The sequence below is a fragment of the Sarcophilus harrisii genome, chromosome 5 (genome assembly GCF_902635505.1).
Source record: "Sarcophilus harrisii chromosome 5, mSarHar1.11, whole genome shotgun sequence".
NCBI classification, from domain to species: domain Eukaryota; kingdom Metazoa; phylum Chordata; class Mammalia; order Dasyuromorphia; family Dasyuridae; genus Sarcophilus; species Sarcophilus harrisii.
This window is the reverse complement of record NC_045430.1, coordinates 189,301,607-189,325,734: the sequence shown is the minus strand read 5'-3', so window position 1 is coordinate 189,325,734 and position 24,128 is coordinate 189,301,607. Positions and strand designations below refer to the sequence as shown.

At 37.9% G+C, this 24,128-nt stretch overlaps 1 protein-coding gene and 1 long non-coding RNA gene across 5 annotated transcripts in view; one reads left to right on the top strand and one right to left on the bottom strand.

Annotated features, from left to right (window-relative positions):
- Positions 1-6,533, top strand: part of MKRN1 (makorin ring finger protein 1) — a 30,446-nt gene extending 23,913 nt beyond the window's left edge. For 2 of the 3 annotated variants that reach the window (XM_031939197.1, XM_003771675.4), the window contains exons 4-8: positions 420-646; positions 1,256-1,470; positions 2,126-2,236; positions 2,843-2,981; positions 3,328-6,533. In XM_031939197.1, the coding sequence (XP_031795057.1) occupies positions 420-646; positions 1,256-1,470; positions 2,126-2,236; positions 2,843-2,981; positions 3,328-3,540 (905 nt within the window). In that variant the 3' untranslated portion in view covers positions 3,541-6,533. The remainder of the gene's footprint in view (positions 1-419; positions 647-1,255; positions 1,471-2,125; positions 2,237-2,842; positions 2,982-3,327) is intronic. The other variant, XM_031939199.1, reaches the window with a different exon arrangement.
- Positions 6,534-6,590: 57 nt separating this feature from the next.
- LOC116419397 lies at positions 6,591-21,444 on the bottom strand. Of its 2 annotated transcripts, XR_004229707.1 has the most exons (5): positions 21,093-21,426; positions 18,819-18,907; positions 14,818-14,913; positions 11,158-11,718; positions 6,591-6,810 (listed from the first exon to the last, which is right to left on the bottom strand). It is a non-coding gene; the product is annotated as an uncharacterized LOC116419397 (long non-coding RNA). The 2 variants fall into 2 exon arrangements; XR_004229706.1 differs by having other exon boundaries at positions 11,158-14,913; positions 21,093-21,444.
- Between the last annotated feature and the right edge of the window lie 2,684 nt (positions 21,445-24,128).

The following is a 24,128-nucleotide window of genomic DNA, read 5'->3' as shown; positions in this document are numbered from 1 at the left end:
CAAAGAATAAAATTAAAGCTGTTGGGTATGTAATAATAGTTTGTCATTTTCAGGAGTTGTGACATCTTTCCTGCAATCTGAAATCTATATTAGTTTAAAAATCAGATAGACAATATTTGACCTAATCAAGGTTTTAAAAATTCAAAGAAATATGAAGATGATCGAAGGAAATCATAAATCAACAATGAACTTATCATGGTTAAGAATTAGAAACTTACGTTGCCTTGCCCTTCTGAGAAAACAGTATTAGAAATATAGTTTTCATTTCTTTCTGAGTTAAAAAAAAAATTGAACTGGAAAAGATGCTGTGGGTTTTAACATAAAAGTTCTTTTGTATTTCTATTCTCTAGCCATTTAAAAAAATATGTATTATTTTGCCTTCAAGACTCAGGATGTAACATTTCTTAAATGTTCCCCAGCAGCCCCTTCCTGCACTGAAGCACCCCTGCAGGGCATGGTGATCGAGGAAGAATTAGAAAAACAGCAAACCAATGTGGAAATGAAAAAGCAGCTTTGCCCCTACGCAGCAGTAGGAGAATGCCGTTATGGGGAGAATTGTGTTTATCTTCATGGGGATGCCTGTGACATGTGTGGTTTGCAGGTTCTGCACCCAGTGGATGCTGCCCAGAGATCACAGCATATAAAAGTAAGTCAACAAGGAGACTTAAGACATTAATGGAACCCTCACTTTTAATGTGCTTTACAACACGATTGTTTCTTTCTTTTTCACTTTGTGAACCCGTAATATTTTAACCTTTTAAATAAAATTAGAAATATTTCATTGGTCCTACCTACAGTTTTGTTGTTAGGCTCTCATTCTGAGAGATGTTGTCTTTCCTGTTTGTGGAATATGGAGAACAAAGGGTACAGAGGAAGAATGGGGAAATTGGGCAGGTTCCAACTTCTCTGGAATCAAGTCTTCACAATATAATGCAGATTTTTTTTGTCCATTCTCATAATAACAATTTTACCTTTGTTCAAATGTGAAAAATAAAAACACATTTTTAAATACAAGTATATGTGGTTTGGGCATTATTCTCACTATTTCCTCCCATTGTTGTGTATACTCAAGAATTAATTAGAGTTGAATATCTGTATATGAAAGATCTAACCCCAGTTGGATCATAAACTCCTGAAGGGTAAAGACCATGTCTTTCTTATTTTTATATTTCCCTTAGTTCAGTGCATTAGAAGATGGTTAATAAGTATTAGTTGAATGAATTGCTAGGTTTTTCTCCTTTATCCTTTCTTCTAGTCTTGCATTGAGGCTCATGAGAAGGACATGGAACTCTCATTTGCTGTCCAGCGCAGTAAGGACATGGTGTGTGGGATCTGCATGGAGGTAGTCTATGAAAAAGCCAACCCTAGTGAGCGCCGCTTTGGGATTCTCTCCAACTGCAACCACACCTACTGTCTAAAGTGCATCCGCAAATGGAGAAGTGCTAAGCAGTTTGAGAGCAAGATAATAAAGTACGGTTCTTTTCTAATCTCAACCAGGCGGGTGGTAGTAGAAAATGCATCTTGTGCCAACTTAAAACAGACTGAACAAAGCCACATTTAAATAAAACTTATTGTAAAACTGTTAATATTCTGATGGAATTTTTTTTCTTTGCATTCAAACTAATGTCTTTGTTGGCAAGATGCATTCTTATTTGGATAGAAGAGCTTTGCAGAACATTCAATGGGGAATTTATATAATGAATAGATTTTATTTAACTGATTTAGGTCAAGTGAATCTAATAGTTCTGACCCTTGTGTCCTCTAACATTTCCCTGCTAATGGTCCTTTCACTATATAACTAATAATCTTCTATCATTTAGATAGTGTTCTTATTACTACAACAAAACTGCAAAGCCCAGAGAGTAAAGATATAAGAAATAAATTTGTTTAAATAGAATAAAAAAGGATCTATTTAAAATGTCCCTTTTTCCCAAGTTATTTTGAAATGTACTGGCTAACCAAGAATTCCTAAAACTGTTATATCTGAAATGGTCCAGAAGAGTTTTCCTGTGTGTCTTTCAGTAATGATGCCTTAAATCCTCATGTGGCCCACCAGGATGTTTTTAGAGGAAAGGGTTCATAATGAATTTTACATTTACACTGTAACTTGTTCTTTGTTTTTTAGGTCCTGCCCAGAATGCCGCATCACATCAAATTTTGTCATTCCAAGTGAGTACTGGGTGGAGGAAAAAGAAGAGAAGCAGAAACTCATTCAGAAGTACAAGGAAGCAATGAGGTAGGAATTCTAGAGTCTTTTTCTAAGTGCCCCAGTAACTCCTGGAAAGAAGTGCCTTTTCATACCCATACTGCTCTACTTTCCCTCCTTAACTTTCTTCTCTATTCTTTTCCATCTTTGGCCTAATCCCTGTATCAGGCTATGTTATAACATAAAACTTGGGATCCTGCCATAAAACTTTCCTCCTAATAATACTGGTTTACTAAATGTGCTATATGATGGGGGTGAAGGGCACGTGTTGTTTTTGTGAAACTGCATTTGTTTTTAATAGGTATATGGTTGAAACTGATGGTAAAAAGATTTTAGTTTATTGTTCTCTAAAGGGCTTTTCAGTTTTGACATCCTATGATGTAATAAGATTTTTTTTCTTTTCTGGTACTAAGGAGCTAGAATCACTAAATAATTTGGCTTTGAAAAAAATGAGTATTTCTAGCATTTCTTCCCATAGAGTATATAGATTTAGAGGGTATATCATAGAAGGAATGGAAGGTGAGGGTTTTACAGAAAATTACATTCTGTTCCAATACTGTTTTAAATAAATTAGAATAGATTTAAGGACCGTTTGATTTCTGTGAGAAAAAAAAATGTGCAACTTTTTTCTCCCAGCAACAAACCATGCAGGTATTTCGATGAAGGACGTGGGAGCTGCCCATTTGGAGGGAACTGTTTTTACAAGCATGCGTACCCTGATGGCCGTAGAGAGGAGCCTCAGAGACAAAAAGTGGGAACATCAAACCGATACCGGGTAAATCTTTTTTTTTTCTTTTTTTTTTAAGAGGGAAAATAATATTTATCATCAAAAATTTTTATATTGGAACTAGGCAAGGAAAGAGAAAGATTACTCTTGTGTAGAAGTATTTGTAGTCCATATCTGCCCTATTAGAGAGAGGATGTGGAAAAGAATATCATAGTTCTTCCCTCGCATCCTAAACAACAAGAAATAACTAGAGGGGATCAGTTATTATGGAAGCCCCTTTTGAAAAGTTTGCTTCCACGTGCCCCTTGGCATGTTGGGGGTTTTGCCTTACAAATAGATTAGAAGACATTGATCAGCAGTGCCATCCCTACCATGTCCACCATATCTCTTACAGGCCCAAAGAAGGAACCGCTTCTGGGAGCTTATTGAGGAGAGGGAGAGCAGCAACCCCTTTGATAATGATGAAGATGAGGTTGTAACCTTTGAGCTGGGCGAGATGTTGCTTATGCTTTTGGCAGCAGGTGGGGACGACGACCTGACGGACTCTGAAGACGAGTGGGACTTGTTTCATGATGAGCTGGAAGATTATTACGACTTGGATCTATAGCACCTTTCATTGGAGTTTGGACTTGTCTGCTCAGCCTCAGACAGTAGCTATTTCCTGTGGTGTTGTGGCAGTGCCTGTGTTTCTCTCCTAGGCAGGCCTATCAATTCCAGGTGCTGTTGTAATAATTTTTACCCCCAGGGTCTGTCTCCCTTTCCTTCCCAAATCCCAGCCTTCTTCCCCCCAGGAGTGTGTTGTTTTCTCTGTTAAAAAAAATAACAAGAAATAAATCTTAAAGTTAGTTTTTGTAAAATGAATTTAACTGTCAGACAGTTAGCTTAGGGTTTGTTGCATCATCTCTGTTTTCAACGGGATTCACACAGTTCCAGGTTAGTGTTTACAGAACTTCCACACTCATTTTGAAGAGCCCAGATACAAACATGAGCAATGGCCATTCTGGGGGAGGGCGGGAGGAGGGGGGTAGGAGTAGGGGCGGTGGGATATGGGAAGGAATCTAAATTGGCCAAGTAATCTTTTGTCACTACCTGACTTAAGAATGGTTATTTCAGATTTCTGGTCAGATCTCTACATTTGGCTGGCTGCTTTCAGCTCTGTTCCCCACCCTGTAATTCCACCACACGCACTTGTTCAATTGTGGTTTTGGTCTCTTGTTTACTTGCACATAACTTACTACTGGGTAACCAGAACCAGGTGCGAATGTGTTCAGGTTTTAGTGTGTTTAGCATGAAAGGAAAATTGTTTGTATGTGAAAGGAGAGAAGTTTATTATCAAATAAATTGTAGAATTGGTCTCAAGGGCTGGGAGACTTGGGTGGCTCTGGGTTTGGTTGTGTGTGTATGTGTGTATGTGTGTGAAAAGAAAGCTTTCATCCCTATATTGGTGTATTTCATCCTGGTATAGGTGCATGAAATCTAGCCTCCAGTCAGATGGGAAAAATTGGTTTAGTGGTCTCAGCCCAGTCTGTGGCAGATACTGATCCTAAAGGATACAGAGGTAACTTGATATTTGGTTGTCACAAATATAGCAGTGCTCGCTCTCTCTGTCTATATAAATAGAGAAATGGGGTTAGCCATAGAGTGGTGCATCATCTGATTATCCAGAATAACAGCACAGTTTGGGACTCAGTCACGTGGCTCACTTTATTTAATATTGTATACAATCTTGAGCCTCTCCAAATAAGGCACTTTGGGAAAAATCTTTGTTCTCTTTGAGAGGTTTGGGTTTTTTTTTTTTTTGGTGGGGTTTTTTTTTTTGGTGGGTATTTGCCTTGTTCCACCCCTAAGCTGTGCAGGTAGCATAGTTATTATAACTCAACATCAGTTTGCAGTACTAAGCCTTCATTAAGGGGACTAATCCATGAGAAGAGCTCAAGTAAGTTGTTACCAGATTCCTTAAGGAGGAATTTTAGCTTTGTAATTTGTTGCTCTTTTTCTTGAAATAATTCATGGAAGCCCCATGATCTGTCCACCTACTGCTCTGGTTCCTTGGACCCACCCATCCTTTCACTTTAAGATAAAACAAGTAATTGTTGCAGAGGTCTCTGTATTTTGCAGCTGCCTTTTTGTAAGAAGCACTTTTCCCAAATAAACAACAGAAAAAAAAAATAAACAAGTAGTCTGTTTTTTCTTTAATCAGTTTGAAGTGTACAAATTTCAGTGTATACCCATTTGTTCCCCTTATTGCCATTGAGTCTTTGATCCCTCATCAATTAATCATATTCCTGTTGATGTGGTTTCATTGAGGAAAATGCCACCTTTGGCCTTCTGAGGAAAGTATATGAAATATAAATAGAGAGAACGAAACACTTTTAAGAACCCTGCCAGCTGAGACCACCAAACTATTCCAGGTTGAAAAAGAGTTGCAAGATGATCACTGTGTAAGTAGTGGCCATGTCCCTTTGGAAAACAAGGCCTAGGTCACAGCATCTCCTTGCCAGAGGGTCTTACCCATCTTACGCTAGCGTGTGCTTGTGGCATGAGCATGGTTCACGTCCTTAACTTTCAGGTGGGTCACCAACCACATGCTGTACTTTCACAATGTATTTTCTGGTAGGTCACCCCTTTTGCTTTACGCTCCTCTGTGTATATGCATATATTCTATTTTAATAAAATAAACTCCATCCCCATGTTCCTTCACTCATATGGAAGGAATTCAGGTAACTTTTTTAATTGCATGTTTGTGAAAATGTAACTCAACTTTTAACATGTGTAGAAAATTTTATGCTGTTAAAACTGCCCCCCTCCCCCATCTAGCAAATGTGTTTGTTGTGGCGGCCATATTAATAGTTCATTCTTGCCTAGCCATGCAGCATGTTGCTGAACTTTATGTAGCCAGAATGAATTTATTCCCCTTACCGGCAGAGACAGATCTGCCTTTCAGCTGCTAGAATCTGGCATCAAGTCACGCTGGGACTCCCATCCCACTTCCGAAGCGAGGTGAAGAGCTAAGGCGATCCCATTGATTGACAGGATGATATGGTTCAACCTCTACTACTTTCTGTAAGGTCTTCATGTTTACATTATGCTTTAAGGTTTACAGGGCACTTTCTTCATTGGATAGGAAATCAGATGACCATTGTTACAGATGAGCAAATGGGCTCGGAGGAGCTAAGTGAATTCTCCTTGGTCACTTGGCTGTTAAATGTCAGGTGGGATTTGAATGTAGGTCTTCTGACTCCTGAGTCCTGTACTCATCCCACTACACCACATTGCCTCTTCTTTGCAACCAAAGAAAGGTGCTGTAGGATAGGAGGAGCTGGCTAGTTAGGCCTAGAAAAAAGTCCTTTAGCCATAACTTAGGCATTTGGGGGTTTGTGGGGAAAATTAGACTGTTAGTGAAGTTTAAGCGAGTGATTTTTTAAGGACTTTGCGATTAAATGGATGCTTAGGTTTTGATTCTGAAAACTACTTTTCCATGGTCATTCTGATTTCTGCTGACTGCAATGAAAGTGAATTTTTCCTTCTCCAAAGCCATCTACCACAGCTTGGCAGCTACTGTTGTTATGACTAATAATAATAATAAAAATAAAAATAGCATGTGGCGCTTTAATGTTTGCAAAGCCCATTACAAATATTTCATTGTATCCTCAAAACCACCCTGGGAGGTAGGTGCTATTGTCCCCATTTTACAGATTGAAAAACGGTTGGCACACCAAGGTCACACAGTTAACCACTAAAGAACTCTAGCTTCATTTGAACATCAGGTCTTCCAGACTTCAGGTCCAGCACTCTCCACTTTGCTGCCTAGTGAAGGATGCAGAAGGAAGAGATGCCATCCTTCCTTGTCTTTCTCCTTAAGGCATAGACGAGTTCTCTACAAAGGACATGAACACAAATCTCAACCCACTCCTTGTCTTAGTGACTTTAGGTAAGAAATTATATATGATGATAATTGCACCCACATGTTCTGTAAAGCTGGGTAAATTTTTTCTTATTACATAATTTATCACAGCAGTCCCTTTTAAAGAAATTAACCACATAGGACATAGACAGCTGTTATTGTGGAATTTAGTCTAAATTGCATGGATTGGAATCATTTCCAGACTATAGAGGCTAAGAATGAGAATTTATAGACCTTCATTTCTTAAAGATACTTACTGAATTCTTGCCAAATTATATTCCCCCTCTTGAACTTTCACAGCATTGTCTGTGTGACTTGAAATATCACATTCTTCCTGAGGTTATTTATGGGTGTGTCATATGGTAGGCCAATTGCATCATGTTCTTACTGATAGCATATTTAAAGTTTAAAAAAAAATTACCAGCAAATGATAACTGGGTTTGTGGGAGAATGAAACAAATGGACAAGCTGAGTGATACATTGGCACCCCACCTCCAAGGTAGTAAAAGAAGGAGGGATTGATCCCATGGAGAATTTATAAATAAGAGGGCTTGGAGAGCTTGAATTCTTTAGTGTCACATGATTCCATCCTCCTCCTCTGGTTCCCCATTGCCACAATCAGATTCCTACAACCACTGCTGATAAACTCCCATTTTTCCCTGGAACAATTGCTCACCAGTGTGATGTGATAGCAATATCATCAACTGAATACAAGGTAGATGACAAGAAATGAAGTCAAGTTTTTCTCGGGTCATCCATTTTTTAAACTATAATCTATACTTGGAAACAGTGTAGATTCCATTTCCAAGAATGTATGAAATTTGACATTAAGCTAGAAGAGGAAGACATTTACACTTGCTAAACTGTTCTATCAGAACAGCACTACAGTTTAGGTGAGGGCAAAGGGTAGTAGGGATTTGGCCATTGAGCCAATCCAGGAGCCTCAGAGTCTGAAAGACATTGCACTGTGTCTGCAGAGCAGTGAAATCTTGCAGATTTGGAGCAGAGGCAGAACCTTTGCAGCCTTTGCAAAATAGTGCTGAAAACAAAAACCCTCCTGTTAATGATTTTAGCTCCTGATTTAACATCTACCATCATCCTATTTAAGATTTGATTTGGGAAAGAAATGAGGAAACTCAAGTCATTGGACAATTGAAGGTTTACTTGGCCCCAAAGCAGCAAGGATGTCTAACCTTTGTGACATTTGAATTTGTTAGGTTCAGTTCCTATAAACTTATCTCCATGTGGAAAATTCTCACCAAGGCAGGGTATGGTAACTCACCTAAGTATTTTGACATCCATCAAGTCAGTTCCAGGTGAGTGGCACTTTTTATGCATTTAGGACACCAGGAGATTGCATCAAGGAGGATAGGGGCTAACCTGATGGCTGGGACAATTTTGTTGTCTTTTAGGGAAAGTTGGTCTTCACTGAGGGGATGAATAAGGAGAGATGATGGGATAAACCCTTGTCCTCTCACAGGTAACTATAACATCTTGGCTGTAAGTCTATTTTGGCCTCCCTTGGTGTCCTCTTGCTCTTTCCATATTCTGTCCTCCCATCAAGAATGCTGCATATACCCCCAACCAATTAGAATCCATGTGGGAACGGCAACAGCTATTGGTGTGGTTCCCAAGATTCCCACCTTTCCAGCCTTCTCCATCACCCCCAAAACAGTCCCTGCAAGTTATATAGGTTACACAAGTGCCTGAAAAATGCATCATAAGCATTCACCAGTATGTAGCATAATAATAGTTGTAGTTGTTATTTATAATAGCTAAAGTAAATATGATTATAATGCAGCATAAGAAATTACCCTAAATAAACAGTACACTTATCGGTATATAATATTTCACATCACAATTGTGTGTTGCCAACAGAGAACATAAGTAGGAACAGAGAACAAACATTTATTAAACACCTACTATATGACAGATACTCTGCTAACTATTTTACAAATACATTATTGGATTCTCACAAGGTCCCTGAGGAGCAGGTGCTGTTATATCCCCATTTTACACATGAGGACATTGTGGCAGACCAAGGTTAAGTTGACCTGGTCATTCCACTAGTGTCTGTCACTGCATGTGAATTCATGTCTTCCTGGTCCTAGACCCAAATCCAGGCCCAGGCCTCTATCCAGACTGTCTACCTAGCTGCAAGTTGCCTAAGTAGAGACCCACCAAATACATGTAATTCATGCAATGTATGTACGATGTGTTGCAGATAGCATGTAGTAGTGTGCAGATAGCGGATCATATTAAGAATCCTTGTGCAGGACATCCATATAAGAGGTGCATATGGTAGAACGAGTAACTAATTTACATGAATGCAATATCAGAGGTTGAAAATACTGGCCATTATAGACATTTTTATCAATGTTTATCTTCTCATTATGTCAACAATACTTTTCCTGTTTGTTCCTGGAGACTTTTTAAGTCAACCTGATTGTTGTCAGCATGGTCCTGGCACTTGTAATACTACCTTCTGTCAGTTCTGTACCTTTGGTATTGCCATCATCATTGATCTTTATCCCTAATCCCTGAGGTCTTGGATAGTTCAGGCTGCCTATCACAGCCTCCAGCCCCCGAGTGGTCAAACTACCCATGCTCTAATGTAGGAATTATTAGGCAAGAATGGCTCAGCTTCTGGATTTAACCTGTCTAGAGAGAGTACCTTCTTTAGATTTCCTTATATATCTATTGACTACCTTGAACCTCAAATAATCTCAGATATTCTGGGCTTTTCTCTCCTCATCAGAATCTTAATTTTCTGCTTTTGTGAACCATAGTTCAGTTCTGACAGTCCATATAGTGGACTAATTTATTGGACAAGGTCTTTAAAATTATGTACGCTGAACAGAGGCTTTTGTGAGATGCAAAATGCTAGTCAGATCTGCTTCACTCTAGTAAGATTGTAGAGCAACACCTAATTTAGCCCATTTGATTTTAGGGGAAATTCAAAGCTCTGGGTAGTGGTCATAGCTGCCTTCTTGTACCTTATTTCTTCTCATTGTCCCAGCTCTCCTCCTTCCCCCAAACATACTTTATTTCCCTTAAACTCATTCAAAAGAAAAAAAATCAACTTTTGTCTTTGCTAAAGTGCAGAAAACTGCAAATTTGACCTGTGTTGATTGCATTGTTGGAGGTGGTGGACACGATGAGAACTTGTCTCAGCTGAAGCTAAATAGTCCCTTATCTGAGAATGTAGCTCTGTGGTGTCTCTTAATAATGTGCTAGTAAATATTTAATTCATTTTTTAAAGGGAAATGTACTTGGACATACTTTATAGTTTAATTTGAATTATTTATATTTCCTCCATCTCTTTCTTTAGTCTAGACCAGAGGTGTCAAACCCATGGCCTTAGGCCTCATACTGGTATTAACACTCAAGTGTTGCCTGAACTAGATTAAAATGTAATTGGGAAATATTAAATGAAATAAGAATCCAATAAAATATAGATAAGATTACATTTTAAAACTAAGTCAATATGCTGCCCAAAGGGATCCTTAAGTATGGATTAGCTGCCCTATTTCTATTTGAGTTCCACACCACTGCTCTAGACAATCAATAAACAATAAATCAAGCCCTGATTTGCCCATTTCAGAGGTCTAAATACTTACAATGAAAAGTTAACAGTTTGCCAGCAGGCTTCAGCACAGGCCTGAGTACATCTTACCCCCTTTATAAAGGATAAGATACTACCCCCTTTATAGAAGCATGGGGATTGAACCTGTGATTTTCTTGGCTGGGGCAGCTCCCAAAGGAGAACACTCCCTCCTCAGGACCCATCAGTACTTTCTCTGCCATGTGTAGCTTTAGAGAGTTTACTAAGCCACCCATTGGTTAAGTTTGGAGTTTGGCCTGCGGAGACTCTGAGACCAGCTCTCTATTCACTCTGCCTCAAAATCTCCCTGCAGTGGTACCCTCCTCTTAGTGTGGAGAAAAGAGGGAATTCCAGGATCCTGGCAGTGTGATGAAATGGAGCATTGGATTTAGATTCAAGACCTGTGTTCAAATCCCGCTTCTCCTAGTTCTCATGATTTTAGGAAAGTCACTCAACTTTTCTTGGGTCTGAGTTTCATCATCTATAAAATGAGAAAGCTGGCCAGAAGACTTCAAAGTCCCCTTTAAGCTCAAAATCTATAATCCTATGATCTTACTTAGTTGAGATGGGATTTCCAATGTTCCTATATCAAATATTAAGACCTGAGGTCTTTAATTCCGTGATTAACATGTAGACACATGAACTTATGAGAGGCAACAACAAACAAGGACTTTGACCCAGTGGTGAGCAGACAGACACTTTTTAGCTATCCCTACCTGTAAGGTCCCTGATTTCCTGAGAGCACAGAGAGAAGTTCCTTATGCCATCACTTAAAGCAATGAACCAGAGGGATACTCAAATTCACACAAGGGACCAGATGATAAAGGCATTCCCAGGAGCTAGTAGTAGAATTCTTTCAAGGACAAAGTCCTGCCGAAGTGTTTCAACTCTGGAATGACTCGATCATTATTCTGCAAAATCCAAATTGATCCAAAATGTCAGTGAGTTCTTAACACAGGTAAATATGTCTCTAAGTCAGGGATGGAGGAGGTGGCGGCAATTGAAGGCGCAGTGACTCCAGCTGTACTGAACTTTTGCCCAATGATGAGCAGACAGATACTTTTTTTAGCTGTCCCTACCTGTAAGATCCCTGATTTCCTGAGAGCCCAGGGAGAAGGCATATATTTCTTGTGCCATCACAAAGCAATGAGCCAGAGATGCTCAAACTCACACAGTGGACCAGCTGATAAAGGCATTCCCAGGAGCTAGTAGTGGAATTCTTTCTAGGACAAAGTCCTGCTGAAGTGTTTCAACTCTGGAATGACTCGATCATTATTCTGCAAAATCCAAATTGATCCAAAATGTCAGTGAGTTCTTAACACAGGTAAATATTTCTCTAAGTCAGGGATGGAGGAGGTGGCGGCAATTGAAGTCACAGTGACTCCAGCTGTACTGAACTTTCTTTTGGGCTCTGCACTATAATAGTTGGTCTGTTGACTATCTAAATATTGAGCATAGCTGTGGTTGCTGACAAATGCTTGTGTTCTGATATCCCAGGGCATTTCCCTCTTATCAACTAATGAATTTAAGTAGCTTATATATTCCTGATAAAAACTAGATTTCAGCTACCACTGATCCTTCTCTGCCTTCAGTGCAGTAGTAACCTGTCTCTGCCTACTTGTTCAAAGAAGTGCTTGGCCCTTAATAGCCACTTAATAAGGTTTATTGAATTGGTAATATTGAATAACATCAGATTTTAGGCAATAAACTTCCTTACCTCATAATTATGACTTAAGGATTATCCAATCCCTTGTTTTTAACCAGATTCAGTTGGGCATGAATGAGAAGGCTGTGGCATTCAGTGTGGACTCTGCTTAGTATATATCTAAATGGGCAACATGAGTTCTTTGTATGAAAGACAGCAAAAGGCCAGTATGGACTTCAGTGTGAAAGAAGGGAAATCTATAACCCGTGCCCCATTCCTAATTATGTAAATAATACAGAGACACAATATATCCTTAATCCTAACTCACACATATTGAAAATCATTATGGAGAAACTCAGATATCCCAGAATTCATTTTAAAACTTAACAATAATAATAATAAAATAGCTAACATTTGGACATTTAACGTTTGTAAAGAACTCTCTGTCTTTTGATTTCCTCAATAATCCTATAAAATAGATGCTATTATTAGCCCCTCCCCTAATATTTTTTTTCAGCTAAGGAAATTAAGACTGAGCAAAATGAAGTAATTTTCCCAGGTTCACATTGTTACTTTATATCAGACGTAGGGCTTCAGACTCAGGTTTTGCTAACTCTAGCACTCACCTAAATCTTGTAGCCTAAAATGACTATAATTGATAAAACATTTTGTCCTCATTTACAACTCTACTCCTTAGACTCACAAAGATTGTCCTTAAGTTTTTGTTCAGCACCAGTAATAACAGCCAAAATTTGCAAAGTGATTTCCATATATTGTCTCCTATGAGCCTTAAAACAATCCAGGAAAATAAGGAAAATATCTCCATTTTCTAGATGAGAAAGTATGGGTTTAGGTTCAGTGATTTGCCCTAGAGTCATAAAGTTAGAATTAAAAGGAAAATTTGAATCTGGTTATTCTTCAATCCAAATTCAATTCTCTATCCCCTTGACCATCTGATGTCTATTATTTTATTCATTCATTCCTTTATTCATTCATTTATTTATTAACTTGTTTATCCACATATCCATTCATTCATCCATTTTTTAATTTATCTATCCAATTATTTATTGACTGATTCTCCTCCTTTCACCTGAGCCAGTACAGGGCATTACACATTGTCTGATCATACTGATCATCAGTGAAGTTTGACCTTCTGTTTTTCCCCCCTGAGTTAATTCTCCCCTCTTTTGTAGCAACCAAAAAATTGGGAACTAAGAGAATATTTTCCTATGGCGAATGATTAAATAATTATGATATACAAATGTAACAGAAAATTATTATTTATAAGAAATTATGAAATGAGACATTTCACAAGAAGTCAGGAACATCTGTAAGAACTGATACAAAGCAAAACAAGCAGAATTAGGAGAACAATTTCATATAATGATAACATTTTGGAGAAGAAAGCTCTGAAAAAATATATTTAAAACTCCAGTTGTGAGTTGAAGGGGGAAGTGATGATTATTGAACTGAATGAGTGTGGGGGACCAGAAGATTGTTTTGATCTGAGAAGTTTCTGGGATGGTGAGGAGAGTCATAGAACAATTGATGGACAGCTGTTCTACAATGATAATACTGATAATATTTAATGCAATAATAAACCACAAGTCTAAAAGATTGGAAATGAAACATGCTATTTATCTTTTGCTAGTGATGTGATAAACATAGAACACAGATAGGCAGAACATAGTAAATGTAGGGATTTGTTCTGCTGTTTATTATGAGGATTTTATTTTTCAGTTTTATTATCAATTGGAAGAGGGATAGTGAGAGGGAAAGATAATGCGTATAAAAAATAAATGCATTAAAAAATATGTTCTTGTGTAAGTATTATCCATTCCAGAAGATCCAGATCAAATTCCATCTTTTTCATGAAGCCATCCCTTATTCCTATCACTCCCTAATTCAAATTTCTTTTCCTTCATAGTCTACATATACTACTTTAGTTTTTAATCAATATTTTCCATCACAAACCACATGTGAATCAGCAAAATCTAAAATTTCTATTTTGAACTATTCCTCTTTCTATAATCTCAGTAGAGCAGCTTTTAGCAGTTACTAGAGCAGGGACCAGGAGTCTGAAAAAAGGAAATCAGAGATAAGAGGATCTAGATACAGGGAGAAAGAGCATCTATTGCTTTGTTTTTGTTTTTAAAGTTTAAGATCTAGCTTATAATTTTTTATAGTTTACTTTTGGCAGAAAGGACATTGAAAAGAGCAATGAGAAGCCGAGCACATTGAGGCCCCATTAGTGGACTTTGCAAAGTACACATTCTAGTTTTCAGTTTTTCTCATATAACAGGGAATCTAGCTAATGAGGGTTGAGTCTCAGAAGTATGTGCATTAGATGAAATGGCTTCTGTAAATTTACAATGGCATGTCAGAGAGAAGATTTTCTTCATTCTGACCAATAGCTGGGAAGGCTGAAACCAAGTAGTTTTCCTCAGACTAAATTGACTCCTCCTTGGGGGCTTGGCTGAAATTTCTTGGTTCCTGGTTTGTCACTTTGCCACTCCTTTGATTCTCTCTTAATTTTGGAATTTGTTTGCACAATGTCTCCCCCATTCATCCAATGACTTTCAAGAATTTTTCACACTTACTAAAGTATTTGATTAACATATACTCACTTGGCTAAGATATCAATTTGTTACTACTTACTTTGTGGGGCTTGAGAATAACTGATCCAATAAGCTCTATCCTTACTCAAGAAAAGTGATTAAAGTATTCATACCCTCCAAGGAAGTGAATGACAGCAACAAAGATCCAAAATACTGGCAGGTAGCAAAGAATTGGAAGCAAAGTATGGTGCCCATCAATTGAGAAATGTCTGAAAGATTATGATATAAGAATATAATAGAATATCATTCCTCAGTAAAAAATTAAAAAATATGAAGTTCAAGGAAACATGAAAAGAATCACACAAACCAAAATAAGCAAAATCATAAGAAGCAATATATCCACTGATTATAAAAGTGTAAATTAAAATATTACTTAAAGAAAATTGAACTCTGAATAATGGGGCAGGGGGGAGAAACAGTCAAGACCCTGGGGAAGAATAATGAAATGTACTTCAGCCTTCAAGCCAGGTTGGAGACTATTAGGATAGACTAATGTCTAAACTGTTTTTGCTTAATTATTTTTCTTTGTCACAAGGGAGAGTTTTGATGGGGATGGAGGTACTGATAAAAAAAAAATGACTGATATAAACACAAGAGGTATCAATAAAACATCTTTTTTGTTTAAAAAAAAAAACTTCTTTAGTAGTTAACTTTTTCAGAGAAGTAAAAAATTTTCAGTGGCTAAGTAGTAATGTCTGGGTTAATGTCTGTACTTTGGAAATGAAACACTATTGCTGAGTTTTTGGTGGCTGAGTGCTGAAGCTTTGGTTTTGTATCAAAGGGGTGTGTGTGTGTGTGTGTGTGTGTGTGTGTGTGTGTGTGTGTAATATTCCTCAACAGAGGCAGGCAATAAGTATTTAAGAAATGATTATTGAGGGGCAGCTAGGTGGTGCAGTGGATAGAGCACCAGCTCTGAAGTCAGGAGGACCTGAGTTCAAATTTGACTTCAGACACTTAATACTTCCTAGCTGTGTGACCCTAGGCAAGTCACTTAACCCTAATTGCCAGGGGGTGGGGGAAAGGGGGAAGTGATGATTATTGAACTGAATGAGTGTGGGGGACCAGAAGATTGTTTTGATCTGAGAAGTTTCCGGGATGGTGAGGAGAGTCATAGAACAATTGATGGACAGCTGTTCTACAATGATAATATTGATTTAATTACAACTTCCAGAGTTATTACAGCTAAACAAACAAAAAAAAAAATGTTGTTGAAAGCTGACTGTGGGGTGAAGAAGAAGAGAAACCTTAGCTATTTAACAAAGCTGCTTGAGGAAAGGAGACACTTGCATGTCTTGCTCTTTGATACCAACTATGGCTTGAGAGGGGGAAATCCCAGAGTTTTAGCTAAGAGATCAAATCTGCATATTGTTGCAAACCAGGTTTTTTGTTGAGTCATTTTTCAATCATGCCTGACTTTTCATAATCCCATTTGGGATTTTCTTGACAAAGATACTAAATTGGTTTGCCATTTCCTTCTCCAGCTCATTTGACACATGAGGAAACTGAGACAAACCGGATTAAGTGACTCGCCCAGGGTCACTCAGTAAGTGTCTGAGGCTGGATTTCAGTTCAATAGCATGAATCTTTCTGATTCTCAAGCCCAGTGCTCTCCACTGTACCACGTAGCACACTTCCCTGCTTCCAATAGGTTTAGAGAAATTGCTACTGGAAAAAAATTACAATATTTCCTTACCATCCAGTCAAGATTTTTTTTTTCTTTTTGATCTGGAAGTTTGCGTCCTTGCTTCCCCATGGGTACTCTGTGCTTTGGTGGTAGAGTGTGACCCAGATTTATGGGTAGACATTCTATTATCCTTTCTTTCCATTCTGTTCAATAAATGTTTTATGTTGAGAGTTACAGGTCTCACCTCATCTCATCTGATTTATTTAAATAGGAAGTACACAGCTCAGGAGCTCCAGTTGTGAGTCGTATGCTATAGCTCCCTTGCTTAGGGTTCTCCCTAGGATCCTGGCAACCCTCACCATCCTGCTAAAATGGGCGTAGCATCAGGTGAGCAATCCAGCTCAGAAAGAGAGCCTAGAGAGACACAGTGGCAAGTCATTCTTAGGCTGCATCAGTGCAAAAAACAAGACTTCCCTTCAGGCATTTGTGAAGAAACAGGTTCCAGGCTTGATCAAGACTGGTAAGTTTCTCTGAGCTTTTATTAGCCTGTTTTATTAGCACCCTGGACTGACTGATTTGGGACCTCTCCCTCATCTCTCTCTACTATGGCCCATGGTCCTTGTTTAATTTTCAGGAGACTGCCAATTTTCAAATCAAAAACTATCTCAATTTTCATGTCAGGATTTAATGGGGTTATTCAACCCCATTATGGATGGGATTATGAAACAAAACATGTCTTCTATTCTAGGAATAGACGTCATCTCAGCGTCTCTTTCTCTGATCTCTGTGGTACCAATTGAACCCTTTTGCCATGGTTGACTTTTGAATATTTTGCCTGATAGAGCTGAGTTATCTGTCCTAGTCTTGCCAACTCCTTCAGAATTTAGCCTCTTGCCATCCTCATTTAATGGGGCCTTCTAGTTCCCTCCTCTCCAGTCAGTCCTGTTTCTGTTGATTACTGTTGACCAAAACTAATATTTGGTCTAGAATTCTTCACAGAAATTCCAGGAAGCTCAGAGTCACCTGAGTTACAAGTGAATCAGAGCAGATAAAAGTACTACATGTCTGTCCTGTCCCATGGGCACAGTAAATTTCTTTATCTGATAAAAATCGTTTTTCATTCTATCTTCTGCCTTATTCCTATTAATCCTGTTCTGTGACCTCCGATAGAAACAACTAAGTGGAATGAACACTGGGCCTGGAGTCAAGGCTGAGCTCGAACCCAGCCTCAGGTACTTACTATCTGTGTGACCCTGGGTGAATCTGCCTTAGTTTCCCCAACTGTAAAATAGGGATAATAACTTACCTCCCAGAGTTGTTATAAGGATCAAATCAGATAATATTTGTAAAGCACTTAGCATAATATCTGGTACATAGCAGGTACTTAATAAATGATCATTTATTAATGCTTAGTATCTCTTTACTTCTCAGCCCCTTCACTAGATACACTTTCCTCTCTTCCCTATTTCAACCCCTTGGTGAAGCAGTTCAATTCTACACTCAGTTTCCTTGTTTCTTTTTCCTACCTTCAAATATGCCTTGTCAATCCCCACCTTGCATTATTTCCACCAGCTAGTACCTTCTCTCCTGACTGTGTCCACTACATAATTTTCTTGGACAATTCATTTATTACCACATGGGTTATTGAAGACCTCTTCATCCCTCCTCAAGCCTCCCAGCCACCCTTTCTCAGCTAAGAACTTCCCCTATATTTCATTTTTTTAAAATGAAGCTATTTTCAAGAGATGCCTCTTCTTTCCACTATCCAGATGTTGTCCCACATTGTCACTTCCTTCAAATGTCTCACACAGAGCTAACTATTCACCAAGATGAAGCCCTCTACGTGCTCCCTTAATCTCATTCCATCCAATCTCCTCTAGTAGATTTCCCTGTTTCTCATCCCCACTCATTCTTTAATCTTCAATCTCTCCCTGGCTTCTGGTTGCTTCCCTACTGTCTATTCTAAATCTACCCTTTTAAAAATGACCAAATAAGATAATATTCATTAAAAGTTATTAGCCTTAATTCTAATAGACATGATGGAAAGAGCCATCTGCATCCAGAGAGGACTATGGGAATTGAATGTGGATCACAACATGGCACTTTCACCGTTTTTGTTGTTGTTTGCTCGCTTTTTTTTCTTTCCTATTTTATTTCCTTTTAGATCTGATTTTTCTCATGCAGTATGATAAATGTGAAAAATATGTTTAGAAAAATCGTACATGTTTGCTTAGTCTGGGGAAGGGGGAAAGGGGAGAAGGAAGGAGAAAATTTTGAAACACAAGGTTTTGCAAGATTGAATATTGAAAACTATCTTTGCATGTATTTTTGAAAAATAAATAACTATTATTTTAAAAAAAAGTTATTTGTATTGTGCCTGACATATAGCGGTATTCTCTTCCCCCTTCTCTGCCAATGACATTGGTTTCCTAGATAATTCCCACACAAGATATCCTACTTCCCAACTTCATGTATTTTCACTAGCAATACCATAGCATAGAAGATGTCAAGGTCATCCACCGCATCCCGGCCATCAAATGCTGTCCTGACTTTTGTCTTGTCACTGGACTTTGATTACTCTGGAAGAGAGATAGTCTGATGACTGTGTGCAATTCTGTGTCACTTAAATCCAATTTATGGGCAAGTCAAGACATCAGCCCAGTGATTTCATTGGTCTTTTCAAAAACAGAAAACAAGCAACAACCCCATATCCAGAATTCTCTCTCTCTTTACCTCTGCCTCCTGGCTTCCCTATCTTTTTATTTATTTATTTATTTAGCTTTCAACATTTAGTTTTATAAGGTTTTGATTTCAATTTTTTTCTCCCTCCTTTTTTTCCCTCTCTCCTCCCCAAGATGGCAAACAATCTGATATAGGTTATACACATACAATTATATTAAACATATTTCCACATTAGTCATATTGTAAAAGAGGGGTCAAAACAAAAGGGAAAAACTACAAGAAAGAAGAAAAAATGGAAATAGTACACTTTAATCTGCATTCATATTCCATAGTTCATTTTCTGGATATAGATAGCATCTCCCTTATCTTTTTCAAGCTTAAGCCCCACCTTTTGCAGGAAACCTTTCCCATTTCCTAAGTGATAGTGCCTTTTCTCTCTTACTTCTCAATTTGCCCTGCATAGATCTTATTTGTGCAGGATTGTCTGTATGATTATCTCCATTAACTGTGACTCCTGGAAGGCAGGAGTTGTTTTTTGCCTTTATTTATGTCCCCAATTTTTTCACAGTGCCTAGCATTTAGTACATGCTTCATAATTACTTGTTGATTGACTGATTGACATTAGGCAGAATTTAAAAGACATCACACTGATCAGGTTGACTGAACAGGACTAGGAAGAATCCTTTTAGAGAGACTAGAGTCAGGAGAGTTTTCAGAACTCAGGTCTTCATGGATTAAAAAGTGGAGCAAGGGAAAACAACTCAAATTGAAAGTGAATGTTGTGTATTTAAAATGATCAGATTTGTTCCAAAGAGGCAAGAAAATGTCCCTCCCTCTATTTTCCCCAAGAAGGGAAAGATATAGAAGGAAATGGTTGCTCCCCCAGCCAAGACAAAAGCCAAGTCAAAAACCTTGAAGGTTAAAAACATAGTGTTGTACCATGTACCCTTCTTTGTGTGCCAGTCATGACAAAAATTGGATTCCCCTCGAACCCTAAGTAACCTGTGTGACCTTGGAAAATTGTCCCTGGGAGCATCAAGCCCCATCACTGTGCCTTCTTCAAGTCTCCCTTGGCCACTGGGTTTACTTTATTGAAGACTGAAGATGTGTCAACATGCTGTTTTTCATTGTCAATGTTAAGGACAACAAGACATCAAATAAATTCAGCTGTAAAGAAACTGAAATGATCTAACATCCAATTGACCAAATTCAATCTAGAAAGTCAGACGGACAGTCAGAAGCTGAGAAGAAGTGGGATCCTGATGTGTAAATAAGATCTGAGATTGCCTTGGAGATAAGCTTGGAACTCTTCCCCATGGTGGGTATGGTGGTACATGCAAGGGGTGGAGCACTTGCCACAGTAACTAAGAACTCCCATCAGAAGGTACCAAAATGCCTCAATCAGTGGTGATTTAACTTAACAGATTAGTTTTTCTGAACTATGCAGCTTGAGCTCAGCTGAAATTTTCTATTTCCAATAGAGATTGTTGGTAAACAAACATCCAGATTAAAAGGACCTGTAATTTGGGGCCTTAGCTTAAGTTCTGATGGAGTATGAACTTCTCAGCATACCGTACATTTCTGTTTCCCGATCTTTGACAGATTCCATCAACTTTGTCTCTGTCTACAAACTCACCTTTTGCTGCAGCTAGGTGGTGCAGTAGAGCCCTGCAGGTGGAGCCTGGAAAATCGAGTTCAAATTAAGCCTTGGACACTCAGGAGCTGTGTGACCCTCAGCCAATTACTTAACTTCTTCCTGCCTCCATTTCCTTAACTGTTAAATGGGGACAGTAACAGCACCTACTTCCCAGAGTTGTTGTAAGCACTGTATGAGATAATATCGGTCAAGCACTTAGCTCAGTGCCTGACACATAGTATTAGAGCTTAATAAAAGCTTCTTTCCTTCCTTTCATCTCTTTTTTTTTGAAAGTCAGTCCCACAATCTCTTGGCCACTTACCAAAGACACAGCTCTCATTCTGTCTCTATTCCTTTCCCCCTCTACTCATCAGAAAAATTAACCTGTATTTCCATTTTCTATTCCCATACCCAGAGATTTCTCTAAAAATTATCATTTACTGGACCTGTCATAGATGGCACCTGAAAAATCTTCCGAGGCAGAAGGATTTCAACAGACATCTTATCCAGTTTTTGTTTAAAGTTTTCAGGGAGGGGAAACAGTTGCCTCCCAAGGCAGCCCATTTCACTTTCAAACAGCCCTAACTGTTTGGAAGCTTTTTACTGACACCACGCTTAAGTGTTCCATTGCTCTATCCATTGCTCCAAGTTCGGCCCTCTGGGGTGAAACAGAATAAATTGAATTTCTTCTTCTGGTTGACTGCCTTTCTTAAATACTTGGTCATAGATAGATATCCCATATTTCCCCTTTTTCCTAGTCTTCTCTCCTCTAAGTGAAGCACCCAGAATTCCATTAACTTTTTATACTATGAATTCAAGGCCTTTCATGATTCTGGATACTTTCCAGCTTATTAAATTCCTTCCTAAAATACATAATCCAGAACTGAACATTGTACTTCAAATTTGGCCAAACCAGGACATAATATAGTTAGATTACCACCTCTTATTTCTGGAAAGTACAACTTCTCTTTATATAATCTCAAATTTCATTTACTTTTTTTTAGCTTCTGTACCATATTGTTGGCTCATACTAAATAACATTTATATAGTACTTTAAGGTTGGCAAAGTACTTTAAGCATATTGTGCCTTTTAATTCTTGCAACAGCCCTTCAAGGTAGGTGTTTTTGTTAAATCAATGGTTGCCATTTCCTTCTCCAGCTCATTTTACAGATAAGGTAACTGAGGCAAATCATATTTAAATATTTGCCCAGAGTCATACAGCAAGAGTCTGAGGCTAAATTAAAACTCACATCTTCAGGTCCCCCAGGCTATATCCACTGCCACACCTATGTGACGCAAATGCTATTTTTATCGATATTTTAAAGATCTAGAACTGAAATTTAGAGTGGCTAAGCAATTTGCCTGGAGTCATATAGCTAAGTGCCTGAGGCAAGACTTCCCGACTCTTCACAAAAAGAACTCTCCATTACTCCAAGCTGCTTCTTCATAAATATCTGCAAATATTTTTCAGATATTGCTGTCGAACCAAGCCTCCTCTATTTTGTCTTTGTAAAAACTCTTCTTTTTTTCAGTCTAAGTATAAAATTTTATACTTATCTTTACTACATGCCATTAAAGCCAGACTAGTGTTCTCACCTGTCAAGATCTAATCATGAATCACAAGACTGGAAGGCCCCTTAGTGGCCCTCTAATCCAAAATGCACATGAACAGAAATTCCCTCTCTAACATATTTGACTATAGGTCATTCAATCCTGAAAAATCTGAAAAAAATCAGTATGTGAAAAAACAAATAAAAGACCCGAATAAAGTATTTCCTGAGTCAGCTTTTTCCTCCTTTACATAATTTCAACTAATAGAAAATATATTTTTTTTTTTATCTAGCCAGAAATCTGCCTTTCTGCCAATTCTACTCATTGCTCAAATTTCTGCCCTTGGGACCAAACAGAATAAGTCCAGTTCTTTCATATAAAATACTTTTAAATGTATGAAAATAGTTAACATGGGATAAGTGGAACACTAATATACTGTTGGTGAAATTGTGAACTGATCCAACCACTCTGGAAAGTAATTTGGAATTATGCAAAAAAGTCTATAAAACTGTGCATATCCATTGATCTAGCAATAACACTTCTGGGTCTGTATCCCAAAGACATTAAAAAATGGGGGAAAGATCTACATGTACAAAAATATTTATAGCAGCTCTTTCTGTGGTGGCTAAGAATTAGAAATCAAAGGATGTCCATCCAGACACCAATATTATCTCAGAAAAACCTTGGAAAGACTTACATGAGCATTTAATATGTAATGAAATAAATAAACCAGAACACTGTAACAACAATATTGTTCAATGAAGAACTATGAATGACTTAACTATTCCCAAGACAATCCAATCCCAAAAGATTAATGATGAAGCATACTATCTACCTCCAAGAAAAAACTGATATTGTTTGAATACAGACTGAAGCATGCCATTTTTCACTTTCTTTCATTTTTTCTTTTATTCAAGTCTCCTTGTATAAAATGACTGATATGGAAATATGTTATTTAATTGCACATATACAAAAAAAGAATAAATAATGAAACATTAAAAAAAAGAAGAAGAAAATTGTTACATATCTCCTTAAATACTCTTTTCTTCAGGCTAAAACTGCTCAGTTCCTTTAACTGAACCTCATAATAGGGTTTCCAGAATTCTCACCATCATCATTCTCTGGACACATTCTAGTTTTTTGAAGTTCTTCCTAAAATGTGGCACATAGAACTGTATGTGGGACAGCTAGGTGACACCATAGATAAAGCAGTGGAGTTAGAATCAGGTAGACATCTTCCTGAGTTCAAATTCAATGTCACACATTTGTTAGCTGTGTGACTCTGGGCAAGTCACTTAACCCTGTTTGCCTCAGTTCCCTCACTTGTACAATGAGCTAAAGAAGGAAATGGCAAATCATTCCTATGTTTTTGCTGAGAAAATCCCAAATGGCGTCAGGAAGATGGATTTGTTTTCTAGTATGTTGGACTTGCTTCTTGAAAAGCACAAAGGTGCCATGCATAGGCTAATCTACTGGACAGTATTCTCTCTTTGAGATAGGTATAATGTGTGGTAGCTCCAGTTTCATGTTCATCTAGGTGCTATTGTGCTCTTTTAGAAAGGGGGCCCAAGATTGACAGAAATTTTGACAATTCTGTTCTTTCAGTGCTTTAGCTATGAAATTTTTATCCTCTAGGCAGGAGGTAGGAGATTGTATATTCCCTGTTTTTTTTTTTTTAACCTTTTCTGGTTTGAAGCTAGGTTCCTTCATTTTAAGCTAGATTCATTCATTTATTTAATCCTTCATTTCACTCTGATTTATGGTGACCACCAAGTACAAATTTTCCTCATGAAAATGAGTGGGGTAGAAGGGAATCTTGCCTTTGTGGCAAGTTCATTGTTTCTACTAGCCTTTTCTTATGCAATTGAGCTACTCAAATCCTCAGATTAATTAATAGATCAATTAAAAAGTATTTATTAAGCTCCTATTA